The 16,818-nt window shown below is 35.5% G+C and overlaps 1 protein-coding gene across 5 annotated transcripts in view; it reads left to right on the forward strand.

Annotated features, from left to right (window-relative positions):
- LOC115209376 (golgin-45) overlaps positions 1 to 14,633 on the forward strand; it is a 49,994-nt gene extending 35,361 nt beyond the window's left edge. The window contains exons 8-10 of one of the 5 annotated variants that reach the window (XM_036501508.1): positions 5,502 to 5,550; positions 9,725 to 9,743; positions 14,334 to 14,436. In XM_036501508.1, coding sequence (XP_036357401.1) covers positions 5,502 to 5,543 — 42 coding nt within the window. In that variant the 3' untranslated portion in view covers positions 5,544 to 5,550; positions 9,725 to 9,743; positions 14,334 to 14,436. Of the gene's footprint in view, positions 1 to 5,501; positions 5,551 to 9,724; positions 9,744 to 14,333 lie in introns of all 5 variants that reach the window. The other 4 variants (XM_036501509.1, XM_029777756.2, XM_029777758.2 and 1 more) reach the window with 4 other exon arrangements.
- The last annotated feature ends 2,185 nt before the right edge of the window (positions 14,634 to 16,818 follow it).

The raw sequence follows: 16,818 nt of genomic DNA on the forward strand, positions 1-16,818 counted from the left end.
TTTCGATTTAAAATTCACAAAAGTGTTTTCACTCTTTTCTCTTTTCTGCATGTTTTGCTGTAGGGTTTTTTTCCCATTCTTTTCTTTTGGCTGTGATTCTTAAAAAAATCTATATTTCTAGTTTGTTGAACACTTTGCTTTTTTTTTTTACTTCCAAAAATGATTGTTTTATTTATTTACGTGTTTTATTTTCTTAATCTTCCATTGAAATATTTTCCGAGGAAATTACCTGGGATGGGGAAGGCAATCATCATCACTATTTAATCATCATCTTCCATGCCGGCATGGGTGGGATGGCTTCACAGGATCTCATGAATCTGAAAAGTGCTGTGTGCTCCAATATCTGATTTGACATGGTGTCTCTATGGCTGGAATCCTTCCTAATGCCAGTCTCTTCACAACATGTACTGGATGTTTCTTTCATGGCACCAGCATTAGTGAGGTTATCATGCAGCTTGCAAGATTAATATCCTGAAAATAGACAGCCAATCACAGTGCAGCTTTGAAATCAATTGTCTTTATGATTCATTGTTAATGGTGTCTTCCATACCTGTTGTTTACTTTTGTTTTTAATCGCAAAAAAAGAAATGATTTTGTGATGAAACTAGTATGTGACGAACCCAGCACTTCATCTTGTAAATAAGCAAGGGCTAGACTCTTTTATAGTTGAGGAAATTATTGATGACATTTATTCTTCAGATGAAGAGTTTACATTTATACAGACAATGAGAGTTAAGCAAACAATCAAACTGGTGAAAGAGATGAGGAATGTATCGGCTCAGATAAACAAATACAGCAGCTGAGAGAGATAGCCTATTATTGATATTCTGTGGAATTTTTTTGTGATTCTTTCCATTAGTTTGCCTGCAAACATTACTCTTGAGTTGCATATGCAACTATTTTTGTTTTGCTCAGGAACCCAGGTGGCAGGAAAAGTTAGACGCAGGGGTCCAGGTCTGAGAGGATTAAGCTTTTAACAACAGTTTGGTGAAGTCATTGCAACTTCAAACAAAATACCTTCAGTATTTAATTTTGGTCATTTAATGTCCCGAGTTCAAACCTTGCCAACGTCAACTTTGTCTTTCATCTTTTTGAGGTTGATAAAATTCTGTTTGTCTATGTTTTTACATAGTCTGAGGTGAAGGGAGGTGGAAATCTGTTATAAAAGCGTGCATATTAGAGACAGGGATAGTGCATATGATCTTAGTTTAATGATAAATGTGCAAGTTATGTGAGCCAAGAGGACAGGCTGATCCCATGCATATAGCAAATAAATAGAGGTGTTTCCTTCTTGCCTTCTTCGGGTCCTCGATTCCTGATGGAGTCATGGAGGTGCTATCACGAAATACAATGTCTTGGGAATTTTCACCTGACAGAGCACATTCTTTTCTGGATATAAGAACAATTTCTTCCACACACACACACATACATACAAAAAACAAATACACACACTCACAAATTGAAAGAAAGTGAGAGAGAGAGAGAGAGAGACCAGTCAGCTCCAGTACTAGACTGGTACATTATTTATCAACCTTGGAAAGATAAATGATGAAGTAGATTTTGGTGAATTTGAACTCACAGTGCAGAGAGCCTGAAGGAATGCCACAAGTCTGCAGATGGTGCAAAGTCCCTTCCAGACCTAGAGTTATGTGGTGGTGGAATAGTACAGTAGACACAGCCATTAGAGCAAAGAAAAGGCGTGGAAAGCCTGGAAGGGTGGGAGACAAACCACTCGTCCCTTGAGGGAGAAAGCCCTGCTTGATATACTGGAATGATGCTGGTAGAAACCCCATACACTGTACCCACTGCAAACTATGGACAGAGGAGATGCAGTGGTATCACAGAAAGATTTGAGCCCAAGGACACGGGGCCAGTTGCCCAGGTCCCATGGTGTGTAAGTGATCAAGGTCATCACCCCCCACCCCAAATGAATGCTGATCTGTTGCAGGGTTTATTCATTTACAATCAAGTTGACTTTAGCAACATGAAATTGTTTTGCTAAAAAATACAACGCATCGCCCAGTCCAGAAGTTGAAACTACGATCTTGCAATCATGAGTGCAATATTTTAACCACTCAGTCATGCACCTCCACACTCATCTGCATATATGTAAATTACACATACATTTATGTAAATAAATTAGTGACTCAATAACAAATAACACCAACAAAGAATGGGACACCAGTCTGTCATATCGTTTAACGTCCGCTTTCCATGCTAGCATGGGCTGGACGATTTGACTGAGGACTCGCGAACCAGGTGGCTGCACCAGGCTCCAATCTGATCTGGCAGAGTTTCTACAGCTGGATGCCCTTCCTAATGCCAACCACTCTGAGAGTGTAGTGGGTGCTTTTATGTGCCACTGGCACGAGGTTCAGCCAGGCAGTACTGGCAACGGCCATGCTCAAATGGTGTTTTTTACGTGCCACCTGCACAGGAGCCAGTCCAGTGGCACTGGCAACAACCTTGCTCAATTGATTTTCTTCACGTGCCAGTAAGGCGATGCTGTCATAGGGTTATTTATTTACAGCTGAGTGGACTGAGGCAATATGAAATGAAGTGTTTTACTCAAGAACATAACATGGGTTAGGGAATTACAGTCTTGATTTTGCAATCCCGAATACAGCACTCTAACCACTGAGCCACATACTTTTACACAGAACCACAAGGCATCCTAAAAACTGTGGCAGCTGGGATTTATGAGAAAGATCAATGTAAGAGAGAGAAGTGTGGAAGCATTTGGTATTGGAAAATCTATCAAATCCATACGTAACGTAAGAAAAAAGTAACCATATACTTATGAAGAGATGTATTTCATTTACTGACTATTGGTCACACTATTTTTTTTAATAACTGGGCATTTTTGGATGATAGAGTACTTATAGAAATCAATATTGAAATTTTATTTTATATATTCATTTTCGTTTCTAACAAAAACACTTCGGCCCAGTGCGTCCATGCTGCCAACAAAGCACGCGGAGTTCTGTTCTTGATTCGACGGTCATTCGGAATGCTCACAGCAGCCATATTCCTACCGTTCTATGTCATGCTGGTGAGACCCATATTGGAGTACGGGATTCAAGCCTCTTCTCCTTATCTCCTCAAAGACATACAGCATCTCGAAAGAGTCCAGAAGCTGGCTACCTGCATGGTTCTTGGTCTCAAGCATTTGTCTTATGAAGAAAGGCTGAAGACGCTCGACCTTTATTCTCTAGAAAAACGCCGACGCCGTGGTAATCTCATTCTTGCTCACAACATCATAAGCGGAAAGTGTAACCTCTCGAAGGAGCTGTTTTTCACTCCTGCTCCAGAGCGTCGGCTGCGGGGTCATTCCAAAAAGCTCTATCTGCGACAATTTCATCTCAATTGAAGGAGAGGGGCTTTCTCAGTCTGGGTTGCGGATCCGTGGAATAAGCTGCCGGACGAGATGGTGAAGATGCCGACGACCGCTCGGTTCAAAGTCTCCGTTGACCACAAGTGGCCTGAACTCTTTACATGAACACCACCCTGTACATAACTCCATGTCCCCCTACATGGCCTTGCTTTTTTGCTTTTTGAGCCAAAAAATTAACTAACTAACTAACTTCCTCTTCTCTTTCTGTATTTGTGCGTGTATATATATGGTAGGTCTGATGATGCAAACAGAGATAATAACACTCAAAACATATATATTTATAAAATGCAAGGGTCAAGGTGTAGGAAGAAAGTTAGCTTCAAGCCATTCGTATTAAATAAAAAAAAAATCTTTCAGGGACAATAATGGTTTATTGAGACAGAAGGTTGTGGATTTTCTTCTTGTGAAAGTACGATAAATTGAAAAAAATTCTCTTTATATTTCATGGTAGGCAATCAGGGTTGTAAGGAATGGAGCAGATAAGATCTGGGCTACATATGTTTCATAGCGAGCGGAACCTCAGAAATGGTAAATATCCAAGCGAGGTGTATACCGCAGGCTACTCTTTGGGCCAAGGATATCTTGATTAAATGAAAGTTTATATTGTCACAAGGAGCTACATGTTAACACATGGAAGATTCAATCAGAATATATATATATATATATATATATATATATACATATATATACATATATATATACACACACACACACACACACACACACACACACACACATACATACATATATAGGTGCAAGCATGGCTGTGTGGTAAATAGGTTGCTTACCAACCACATGGCTCCGGGTTTAGTCCCACTACATGGCACCTTGGTTAAGTATCTTCTACTATAGCCTTGGGCCAATCAAAGCCTTGTGAATAGATTTGGTAGATGGAAACTGAAAGAAGCCCGTCGTATATCATCATCATCATCATATATATATATACATATATATATATATATGTATGTGTGTGTGTTTGTATGTAAATGTGTCTATATTTGACCCCCCAACATCGTTTGACAACTGATGTTGGTGTGTCTACATCCCTGTAACTTAGTGGTTCGGTGAAAGAGACCAGCAGAATAAGTACTAGGCTTCCAAAGAATAAGTCCTGGGGTTGATTTGTTTGACTAAAGGTGGTGCTCTAGCATGGCCGCAATCAAACGACTGAAACAAATAAAAGAATATATATATATCTTCAGAGGGATCACATTCTTTTACTTGTTTCAGTCATTTGACTGTAGCCATGCTGGAGCACTGCTTTTAGTCAAACAAATTGACCCCAGGACTTATTCTTTGTAAGCCTAGTACTTATTCTATTGGTCTCTTTTGCTGAACCACTAAGTTATGGGAATGTAAACACACCAACATTGGTTGTCAAGCAATGGTGGGGGGACAAACACAGATACATACACACACATTATATGTATGTATATATATATATATATATATATATATATATATATATATATACACACACACACACACAGACACATATATACGATGGGCTTCTTTCAGTTTCTGTCTACCAAATCCACTCACAAGACATTGGTCAGCCCGAGGCTATAGTAGAAGACACTTGCCCAAGGTGCCATGCAGGGGAACTGAAACCGGAACCATGTGGTTGGGAAGCAAGCTTCTTACCACATAGCCGCTCGCTGTTGTGCCTATAAATATTTCTGAATTTCTGTCTGATGAGGAAGAGTATTTTGATGGCAAAAGTGACGATGATCTTCAAGACTCCATTCAAAATATTTACAGCAGCATGGACAGACAATACGATAGCCATATAAATTTCTGATATTGAAAGTATACTTACTGACCAAATCTTTAAATTTCAAGTCTGCACTTGAATTAAGAAAGCTGCAAACAAATATTGCCCTCATGGGCTTGGTTTAATTCATAATAATGTGAATAAATAAGTATAACTTTTGACAGAGTAATTTCAATGCCAGAATCTAAGTGATATATTTTTGCTTTTCCTAATTCATATTTGTGTGTTTTATGATGATGATGATAAAAATAATAAAGATAATAATAGTAATAATAATGATAATAATAATACTGTGGTGTTTAGTGAGTCCCTAATTTGTCCTATCCTTGACAGGCAGCTAAACATGATGTAATTGTTGGGACATACCAACATTGAACCAATGGTGAGTGAGACACGGAATATATTGTATTCTGCTTAATTTGTCTTCAGAAAACAAACAAATCTAAATCATACAGACTCAAAGACTGCTTGCAATATTATACACGTCTCGTTTCTTTCTTTAGCTTAATTCTTTGTTTTATACAGCTGTGTTATTTTCAGTGTTTTCTTCGAAAAAAGATTTCATTTTCTTTTCACTGGTTCTACATGTTTATGTTATATATATGGTATGTATGTATATATATATATATGTATATATATATATATATATATGTGTGTGTGTGTGTAAATATGTGTGTATGTATGTATGTGTGTATGTATATATACATATATTTATATATAAGTATATGTATGTGTATGTATGCATGTATATATATATGTATGTATATATATATATATATATATATTTATGTGGATGTGTATGTATGTGTATATGTATATGTATGTATATATATGCATGTGTATATGTATGTGTATGTATGTGTATATGTATATGTATGTATATATATGCATGTGTATATGTATGTATATATGTGTGTATGTGTGTATATATATGTATACATCTGTGTATATATATATATATATATATATGTATATATATGTGTATGTATATATATATATCTATATACGTAATTATTTCTTCTATTGTGTGTGTCTAGATATGTAATATGCATCCATATTTGGGTATATATAACCTTGAAGATTTGTTGGTCGTGCCTTTAGAACTGGTTTTTCAATCTTTTTCATATCAAGGCCAGATTCAGAATGTGGATTTCCGATGGCGATGGTGACGGGTGCAGTTTAGGGGCACCCCAAAAAAAAACTAAAACACAAGTCAATAAAAAAATTCATATTTACAGAGGGGCTCTGTCGAGGATCACAGGCAACCCTGGGAGCTGCTGTTGAGAACTGTTGCTTTAGAAGGATTGTTTTTTTTTAAACACTTTCTAAATGCAGTTAAAAAGTTCACTTTTTTTCCCCTCATGTCTTCTCACTCAGATGTGACAGTCAGTTCCCTCTACATTTACAGTGTACAAAGCACACCTATTCCTCTCCTATGATTGGTAAAGGAGCAGAGGAAAAGTATATTGAGATGTCCCCTACTCCTCTCTCACCAAAAGTTTGAAAACCTCCCTTGAGCTGATGCTATGGAAAATAAGGTCCAGTACACATTGTGAAGTGGATGACAAACAAGTTTAGAATGCGTAGGGTTGTGAAGACACTTTCGTTCTGTCTTGCTGAGGACATGACAAGTTCATGATCCCCTTCAGGTCTTCTGTGACCAGTGAGAAGAAGGGAGTTGTTCTCAGATTGCAGACCTGTCTCGAATGCTTGCAATAAAGTGGACCCTGCTAAAGACCACCTAAAGACCAGATAGTGGTGTTAAACTAAGAGACATATTAAGTCTACTTCTCAATGATCAGAAGTTATATCTATGGGCCTTACTATATTCATCTTCAGGGTCTTGGGAGAGCCTATACAGATCAGAGGAGGGTCTGTAAATGTCTTGGGCTCTATCCCTGTACCTTTGACTATTTTAGAAACTGTGTTAGATCTTCAGTACCTCATTTCCCATTAAATTCAATCCTCATGAACCAAAAGTTCTCAGATGATGAACCAAAGACTAAACCTCTATGTAGTCACTAAACTTACTAGAAATAGCTGCCAAGTCTCTCTCAACTCACATCCTGTTGTTTTTTAATAAGGCAAAGTCATCTTAATGTAATCCTATATATTTTTTTAAAAGATATGATGGTCATAACTGAGATCCTTTTGATCATGGGGTCATGCCCTGAATGATAGATTTCCTCCTTTGCCTCACAAGGGATCAGTTTATTTCACTTTTGAACTGAGTGTACTCGGTAATTACCAACACAGATCACCACTACTGACATTACTTTGTCAGAAGGGATAGGTCAGCATCCATGACAATTTTTAGGGTCTCTGGAAGTGATGAAAGAACAAAAGGTAGTTATCCTTGGACTAGAGACATGACACGAATGTTTACAGCTGGGGACCTTGCTAAAGGTAGCCTTCAAAACCATGTGGAGGTATTAAACCAGGTGATGGATTAAGTCTTCCACCCAAATGAATAGAAATGATTCCTGCCACAGATGGATCCTTTTGTTTAGACTACACATTAGTATGACCCAATCCCTCTGAGCCTTTCAATTATTTCATCATCATCATCATCATTTAATGTCCATTTTCCATACTAGTATGTGTTGGATAGTTTGACAGAAGCTGGTCAACCAGAGGGCTGCACCTGGCTCCAATTGTCTGCTTTGGCATGGTTTCTATGGCTGGATATCCTTCCTAACACCAACCACTCATCATTTTCAATTCCAACATAAAAGATTTGATAAAGAGTCAAGAAACACCCCTTCACTTCTATCATCTTTTCTTTTCTCACTAATTGTCACCTTAGTTTCAGGGAACTTAGAGTTACTAGAAATCTCCTCTCCTACATTTCACCAACAAAGGTTTTTGATCATGAAGAGAACTTCCGAGCTGAGTGCTTGGATCAGAATCCTTCCCTCCATCCTTTGAGGCCCTGAGAATACTTAAGTCTTAATGACTTGTTGACTGTTTACTAGGTACATTTTGGTACTTACATATCTAAAGTGATGTTGCTATGTTATGCATTAATATATTAGACCACGTATCCCCACCAAAATGGCATCCATCTAAATATTGAAAAGATTTTCACAAAGACAACTTCTGGTTCATGGGAATACTGGATCTTCTCTTTGGTTCATCTATTATAATAGTTTGAACTTGTAACTTCCATATCAATTTCTTTGTAAGCACACTCGAGGCACAGCTCTCTCTCCTTTCTTCATAATCTCTATTGCATGAAATGCTTTACCCAATACTTCTTCATTAGAATTGCATCCCTCTGAAACACATTACTTGCCTACATTTTCCCTTAAAGATCTTAATCTGAAAAAAAATCATTCAACATTCATGTTCCATGCTGGCATAAGTTGCATGGTTTGATTGGATCCTATGTGTTCAAGGACTGCATTGTCCTCCTGTGTCTACTTTGACAAGTTTCTGCAGTTGGATGCTCTTCCTAACACCAATTACTTCACAGCATGTATAGAGAATTTTTTCTTTCATGGTACCAGCACAAGTGAGGTCACCATGCAGCCTGCAAAACTAAGATACCTTTTTTACTGAGTAGGGCTGCAGTATAGAGGGTGCCAGCTTCTCTGATGATGTTACCGATCGAGGCAGATCTGTAAGGTCATAAGCAGACTCTTCTCTATTCATTGACTTAGCAATTAAATAAAACCTGGTGCAAAGTTAAATGGTAGTTCCATTTAATCCCTTCATACCCACAACTGGGGTGTTAAACTACACACTCATTGTAATCCTCATCATTCTATGTCCACCATCTCGCATGGGTTGGACTGTTCAACAGGACCCAATACAATGGATGACAGTCTCATGCTCCGGTGTTTCACTTTTGGCATGATTTGTATGGCTGGAATCTTTTCCTAATACAATCCATCTGCCAAAGCATACTAATTATTTTTTTTCATGGCACCAGCACTAGTGAGGTATGTTTGTACCTGGCAAGACCAAAGAACTGCTATACTGAAGGAAGAAATGAAAGAGAGGATGTTTTTATGTAAGCTGATGAAAATATCTCTTATCATTATGAAATCCTTTTTATTTCATTCTCATCTGTATTTATCCATTGTCTTCATATCTAATTCCATCTCTGTGATATATTATTTAATTTATTCTTCCTGCATGCTTGCATGTATATATTACATACATATAATTTTTGTGCATGTCTACAGCGAAAGTCTATACATATAACATAACATTATGCATATGCTTGCATGTATATGTGGCTAACCTCTTCTGTATGATTGCATGTGTATTATATAATTTGTCTATACTTATATACATATATAGCATGGAAGGCAGACGTTAAACGATGATGCAGATATATATATGTGTGTGTGTGTATGTATGTGTGTATATATATATATATATATATATATATATATATATATAATACTTCTTGCACATGCCTGTATGCATGTATGTATATATATATGCATATGTGTGTGTATGTATATATGCACACACAAATGTAACGTCTTCCTTTCTTTTTCTCTTTCTCTTTCCATTCTTGGCTTGTTACTAACATTGAAAATTAGTAATGCAGATATACAAAAAGTAAGTCTCGTCATTTCTCTATGTCTACCAAATGAAATTGAATCAATAGAGGTTATTCTTCTGGGTGATCACTACAAGGTGGCTTTCTTAAAAGGTTCTTTTCAAATTTCTTTTCTATCAAAACAAAGAAAACAGTGGGCAAATGGTAATTTTAATATTTGGTAAACTATTGCTTATTCGCATTTTTATTTTCAACAAATCTAAACTTTTCAGGATTTACACAAAGAAATACCATCAACACAGCATCAGCCATTTTAGGTAGTATTTTTTCTGGCTCATAACATTCTAAGTTCAAAATTCCACCACGGTTGTCTTTTTGGGGTCATTAAAATAGAGGACCAATCAGCTATCCCCCTGCTTCTAAAATTATTGGCCTTGTACCAAAACTTGGGACCCTTATTATTATACTCTTTTATCTGTTTCAGTCATTTGACTATGGCCATGCTGGAGCACCGCCTTTAGTTGAAAAAATCAACCTTAAACCTAGTACATATTCTATTGGTCTCTTTTGTAAGCCTAGTGCTTATTCTATTGGTCTCTTTTGCCAAACTGCTGAGTTACGGGTACGTAAACACACCAGCATTGGTTGTTAACCCTTTAGTGTTTAAACCGGCCATATCAGGCCCAGATATTCCACATGTTTTATATTCAAACTGGCAATATCTAGTCTCTCACACCTATCCTACAATGTCATTCTATAAATAAACAATCACATCATTAAAACCTCAAAGCTGTAAGATAATGCATGATTAATTCAAAACAATTTGAGTGAAAAAGTATTACATTTAACAGAGTAATCTGAACACTAAAGGGTTAAGCAATGGTGTGTGGGGAACAAACACAGACACTCAAGCATATATATATATATATATATATATATATATATATGGAAGAGAGAGACTCAGGAAGACATGGGATGAGGTGGTGAAACATGACCTTCGAACAATGGGCCTCACTGAGACAATGACAAGAGACCAAAACCTCTGGAGATATGCTGTGATTGAGAAGACCCGACAAGTAAAGTGAGGTCGACTTTGTCTTTCATCCTTTCAGGGTCGATGAAATAAGTACCAGTTACGCACTAGGGTTGATGTAATTGACTTGATCCCCTCACCCAAGCTACCTTTATGGCAGAAATTTGAAATCATTATTTTTTTTTTTTAACTATTATTATATAAGACGGCAAGCTGGCAGAATTGTTAGCACAGGACAAAATGTTTAGTGGCATTTTGCCCATTGCTACATCATTAGTTCAAATTCCACTGAGGTCAACTTTGTCTTTCATCCTTTCAGGGTCAATAAATTAAGTACCAGTTGCATACTGGGGTCGATGTAATCAACTAGTCCCCTTCCCTACAAATTTCAGGCCTTATGCCTTTAGTAGAAATTATTATTATTATTATTATTATTATTATTATTATCATTAAAAAAATGTGATGAGATCATTTAAAATGAAATTTCTTATGGTAAAAATGTTTACAATGAAATTTCTTGTAACCATTTGCTGTTCCCAAAAATGTTGTCTTTTCATCATCATCATCCAGGATTTGTCCCCATTAATGGGCATGGCCGGATCTACTTCAATGCCATAGCAACAGAGGTAGGCAGTTGCAGCCCACCCTAACCTTTGGGCCGGCTGGCTGGTTTGTGCCCATTCTCCTTTACTATCATGAGGCTTTTTTGGAGCTAGATTTTCTATGGGGAGCATACCCTTGCTTATTCCCAACCTCAGTTTCTAGACATGAGTGGTCCCAAGACCAAAACCTCTACAACGATTTTTAAGAAATGTGGTGGAAAACTAGCTCAGGAAGGCAGGGACGCTACTCCCTGGGCCCGCTTTTGGAGCCCCCTACCTCTTTTGCAGTGTTATAATGTTGGGACAGATTCCAGTTGTGTCATGGTTTTTCTGAAGGTTTTTCATTACAATTGGTACCATTCTTGCTTTCATATTCCACATTCTCTCAGCATCTATTCTCATATCTGCATATTTTACAGTTTTTTCATTTTTTTTTTATCATTCAGCTAAAACTTTCAAGGTGGTGCCCCAGCATGGCCACAATCAGATTAAAACAAGTTAAAGATAAAAAGATATAGAAATGTGTGTGTGTGTGTGTGTGTGCATGTTTTGCCAATAGAAAGGACATCTAGTTGATAAAACCAAGTCAAAATGACCTGTACAAGGGCCAGTCTATGAAAGCTGTAACTCCCAGTAAGAAAGGATCTAGATCATGGCAGTCATCCAACATGGGGACCAGACATAAAATGATGATGATGTAGGTTTTTGTACAGTTTCCATCAACCAAATTCACTAGTAAGGCATTTGTTGTCCTGGGGCTATAATAATGACACAGTGAAATGAACTCTTGACCACACTGCCACACCCACAGTAACTTTTTTCTCTCCCAAATCCTTAAAAACAAGCAAAACAAAATCTCAAATACAATGACAATCTTTTTCTGCCAACCACAATAGTATCATATAAGAGAAATAAATTTGTTATATTCTTGATTGTGAGGGGGCGGTGGGGGTGGAAATTACTCAGAGGCACCTTCTGCATAAAAATAAAAAATACATAATTTAGTGACTGCTGGTAGTTAACCAAAGAAAAAGGTCCTAGTCAATTAAAAATACTTCCATAATGAGGTAAGAAAAAACAATTAGTTTAATTATTTAATTTTAATTAAATTTAAATTTCAGAGTTGTCTATTTCTTTCTTGGCCAGAACTAGTCATTAAGCTCATTAGGGTTTCTCTCTCTCTCTCTCTCCCTCTCTCTCCATTACTGACTGGTGTATTTTTTATTAATTAAAATTGATTGGGTCACTTTTTGCTAATGAAAATATATTTCAGTTGGTCAACCTTAATTTCTCTTTCTCTCCTCTCTCTCTCATTTTATTAATTTGTTTCAGATGGTTTGTTTATATTCATTGACATATATATATATATATATATATATATAATATATATATATATAAGAAGATAGACAAAGAACATTTTGTACCTACAACATCGTAGTTGTAACTAAAATTTTCAAGGAGACACTGCCTGTCACTGATTTTTTTTGTTTTTTTATGGGGTCAGTTTTAATTTATAGACTAGTTTATCAAATTCCTTGTATATTTAAGGCTGAGAGAAACAGAGAGCAGTATTTGTTTGGGGTAGGGTTGAGGGAGTAGACAGACAGACAGATACACACATACACGCATATATATGTATATATATATATATATATATATATATATATATATTGGTTGTATATATATACCCTCTGTTTTCAATGGAACTACGAGTTCTAGTGATGCATTAAGCATAGCATAGTGTTTAGTTTAGCAATGTACAAATTCTTCTTCCTTACTTTCTCTAAGAGATTATGTTTTTGTTTTTTGCCATTTAACCCTTTTGATATGAACCTGCCTGACACCAATCTTGGTTCTGTGGTATAAGCTTCTGGCCAAAATTCAAACTCCCATGAAAATTTCATGTTAATTTGTGTTCTAAAAATCAGCTTAATAACAATTCAGTTATTTTACTAAATTTTTCGTTATTTTAAAAATTAATTAAAACAAAGGTAATGGATTTCAACAGAAACATAGCAGCAAAAATGTTCAAGTGATTGAAATTAAAACCTCCCCTTAAAATTTCATGTAAATTTATATTCCAAACATCAACTTAATTATGACAGTTATTTTACAAAATTTTTCATTATTATTAAAATTAATTGAAAGAAGAATAGTGTATTTCAACAGAAATACTGTACCAAAAGAGTTAAAAGCAGTGTTGAATGACAATAAAATAACTGAAATTTGGTTTGATAGTTGCTAGTAACTGAAGAAGAATTCTAGACCTAAAAGTTTGCCACCAAAAGAAATCATCTGAAAAATGTTTATTTATCAAAGCTTTTTTTTAACTGCTTTCATTTGATTGTTTAAAAATCTACCTTTTCTGTGTAAGTCACATCTTGTTTAAAATCCATTTTATCTTGTCTAAAATAAATTTCATCTTGTCTGAAATAAATTTCATCTTTTCTAAAATTTATTTATTTTTTTTTTGTCTAAAAAAATATTTTATCTGATTTAAAATCTACCTTAGCTTGTTCTAAATGCCATCGTATCTTGTTTAAAATCCATCATATCTTGTTTGAAATCAATCTCACATTCTCTTAAATCGACTTCATCTCATTTAAATTTCATGTTTGTTGAAAATCCATCTCATAGTCTCTTAAATCCCTCTTAACCCTTTCGTTACCAACCTGACTGAAACCGGCTCTGGCTCTGAGTATAACTGTTTTGTTTTCATAAGTTTTGAATTAAAATCTTCCACCAAACCTTAGTCACAATTTATACTCCTAACACTAGCTTAATGGTAACTAAGTTATGTTACTAAATTCTTTGTTGTATTTAAAGTAATTGAAAGAAACACAGAGCATCTCAAAAGAAATACAGTAACGAAAGGGTTAAGATCCATCATATCTTGTTTGAAATCAATCTCACATTCTCTTAAATAAACTTCAGTGCATTTAAATTTCCTCCCTATTGAAAATCCATCTGACAATCTGTTAAATCCCTCTTAAATCTTGGTTTTATTTCGGCAGGTTTTGTATAAAGAAGTCAGTCAACTGAACGAATCTACAATGAAACGAATCCAGTCAGTGAGACTTCTACCCCCAGATTCTTTATGGATGGACCGTTATCATCATACTATTCAGTACGATAATCTCACTATAAACTGCTGTTCACATTGTAAAGGAGACATTTTTGTGGTATAAATATTTACAGAGTTCCCCATAATTCCACTGTCATTATTTATCTGTTCCATTCTAACTGTTTTGCTCAACCTTTATCCATTAATCTTTGTATTATATTGTTCCAGATAAACTGTTTATAACATTGAATTCTCAAATTTAAATTATTCTAATCTAGATAAGGTGGTATAGGATTATATTTATGGAATTTACATGTAAATTCAAAGTCTTTGTTTCTCTGTAAGTTCTTCTCTTCACACAAGATTTAAAGATAACTGAAATTTCCTTTTGGAACCTACAAGAATTCCCTCCTGTAAGCCCATTGTAGATTTTTTTTTTTTTTTTTTGTGGTATCAGTTCAGAATTGTTTTTGTTCTGATATTAATTAGCTGTAATTATCTATTTTCATTCCAATTTATGGAATCAATATTTTTTTTTTCTTCCGAAATTCATTGAAAATTTATATTTTTGATCATACTTTATCTCTTTGGAACCAAAAATGTTTAGAATTATTTCTTGGTTGAATGGTTTGGAAAGAGAGTTACATTTGTTTTTCTCTTTTATGTCAGTGTTTGTGTGTTTGGTCAATCATCATAATTGTTTCAACATCCACTTTTGCATGCTTGCATGGCTTGGACAGAGTTTATTGCAGCAAGTTTTCTATGGCGGGATACCTTTCCTGTTGCTAACCCTCACCTGTTCCCAAGCAATATATTTTCCCATGGCCAGACATGTTTTTTACTTTTTCCAAAATATTGGAAACGAATGAGAGTGAGACGCATTTACAACTTTCATGCAATTTATGCCTGTGTGTGTTAGTGTTTCCTTGTTTCACTATTGTGGGAACAGTTGTAAACAAATGTCACCACTATATAAATGGTGTCCCTCTTTTCCAATATTCTGTGAAAACATGCCCAGCCTTGGACAAATATTATCTCACTTCGAAACAGATAAGAGTTGGTGACTGGAAGAGCATTCAGCCATAGAAAATCTACCTCAGCAAATTCTGTCTAACCCAGGTGTGTGTGTGTGTAGTATACTCGCATTTTAGTAATGTCCAACCCATGCCAACATGGGAAGCTGACATTAAATGATGATATGTATATATACCTACGTATATGTACATACATCTATACATATATATATATATATAAGCATATGTGGGCACAGGATGTCAGGAAACGTGTACAACAAAAAAATACGAAGCATGAGTACATGGAACATGAACTATTCTTTCGAACAATGAAAGACACAAATGGAAAACAAAACAAACAACATAAAGAATGACCCTTCATCAGTTGTTGGCTGTTTTTCTAGTCTCATGTTTCAAGCATTTAACGACAATATACACTTTCAATAAAACAGTTGCTCCCGCAAAGCAAATTAAATAAAATTTGAGATTTTGCAGAGGGTCAAAATAGGTAACACAAACAGGACAGCGAAAACAAACAGGAAGGGTTGCTAAGCCTAAACTAGGTTGTGGTGGTGAACACGTAAATCAAGCTTGGACAGGAGACAAGCAAGAACACGTCTTCTGTGTTCCAGCAAAAATGGAGAGAAAGAAAGAAACACAAGTTAGGAGAAGAAAGATGGCCGATGGTCACGTGGGAGCCACATGAGCAAGGGAGGAGGAGTGAGGGAGAGAGAGTGACAGAGTAATAGGAAAGAGTAGTGGGAGAAGAGGAGGTAAAAGAATAAGAGAAAGAAAGAGTAAAAAGATTGTATAGAGTGAGCATCAGAATTAAGATAAAACTTACACGCCACACATCCTCTTCTGAGTAAGTTTTATATATATATATATATAGATAGAATTAAGGATAAAATCACTTTAATGATTTTATCTAGTGGCCAGTTTGAAATAAAAACTTTATAGATAACATTTTATACTAATTTTTAATTATATAGATATTTATTGTTAATCCTTTAATATAATTATAAATTAGTGGGTATATATATATATATATAAATAATTAGAAATAAAAAGACCTTAGTACAGTATTTTATATTTGAAAAAATGAATAGGAATGGCTTTTCTGATTATTTTTTCCACTTTGATAATTAGATGTTTATAATTTATCAGGTGTTTACAAATCATGACTCTGTTAGGAGTTTCATACTTAAAAGGGGTTTTCAAACTGATACTCTCGAGTCCCCTTAATACAGTCTTAATTTCTAGCTGTTGAACAACGAACACACACACACACACACACACACGCACACATGTGTATCTAATGATTTCTCAACATCTAATTATCAAAGTGGAAAAATTATAAGAAAAATCTATTTCTATTCATTTTTTCATACACACACACACACACATACAAAATTCCTGTTA

This window comes from Octopus sinensis, linkage group LG3 (genome assembly GCF_006345805.1).
Source record: "Octopus sinensis linkage group LG3, ASM634580v1, whole genome shotgun sequence".
Taxonomy (NCBI): domain Eukaryota; kingdom Metazoa; phylum Mollusca; class Cephalopoda; order Octopoda; family Octopodidae; genus Octopus; species Octopus sinensis.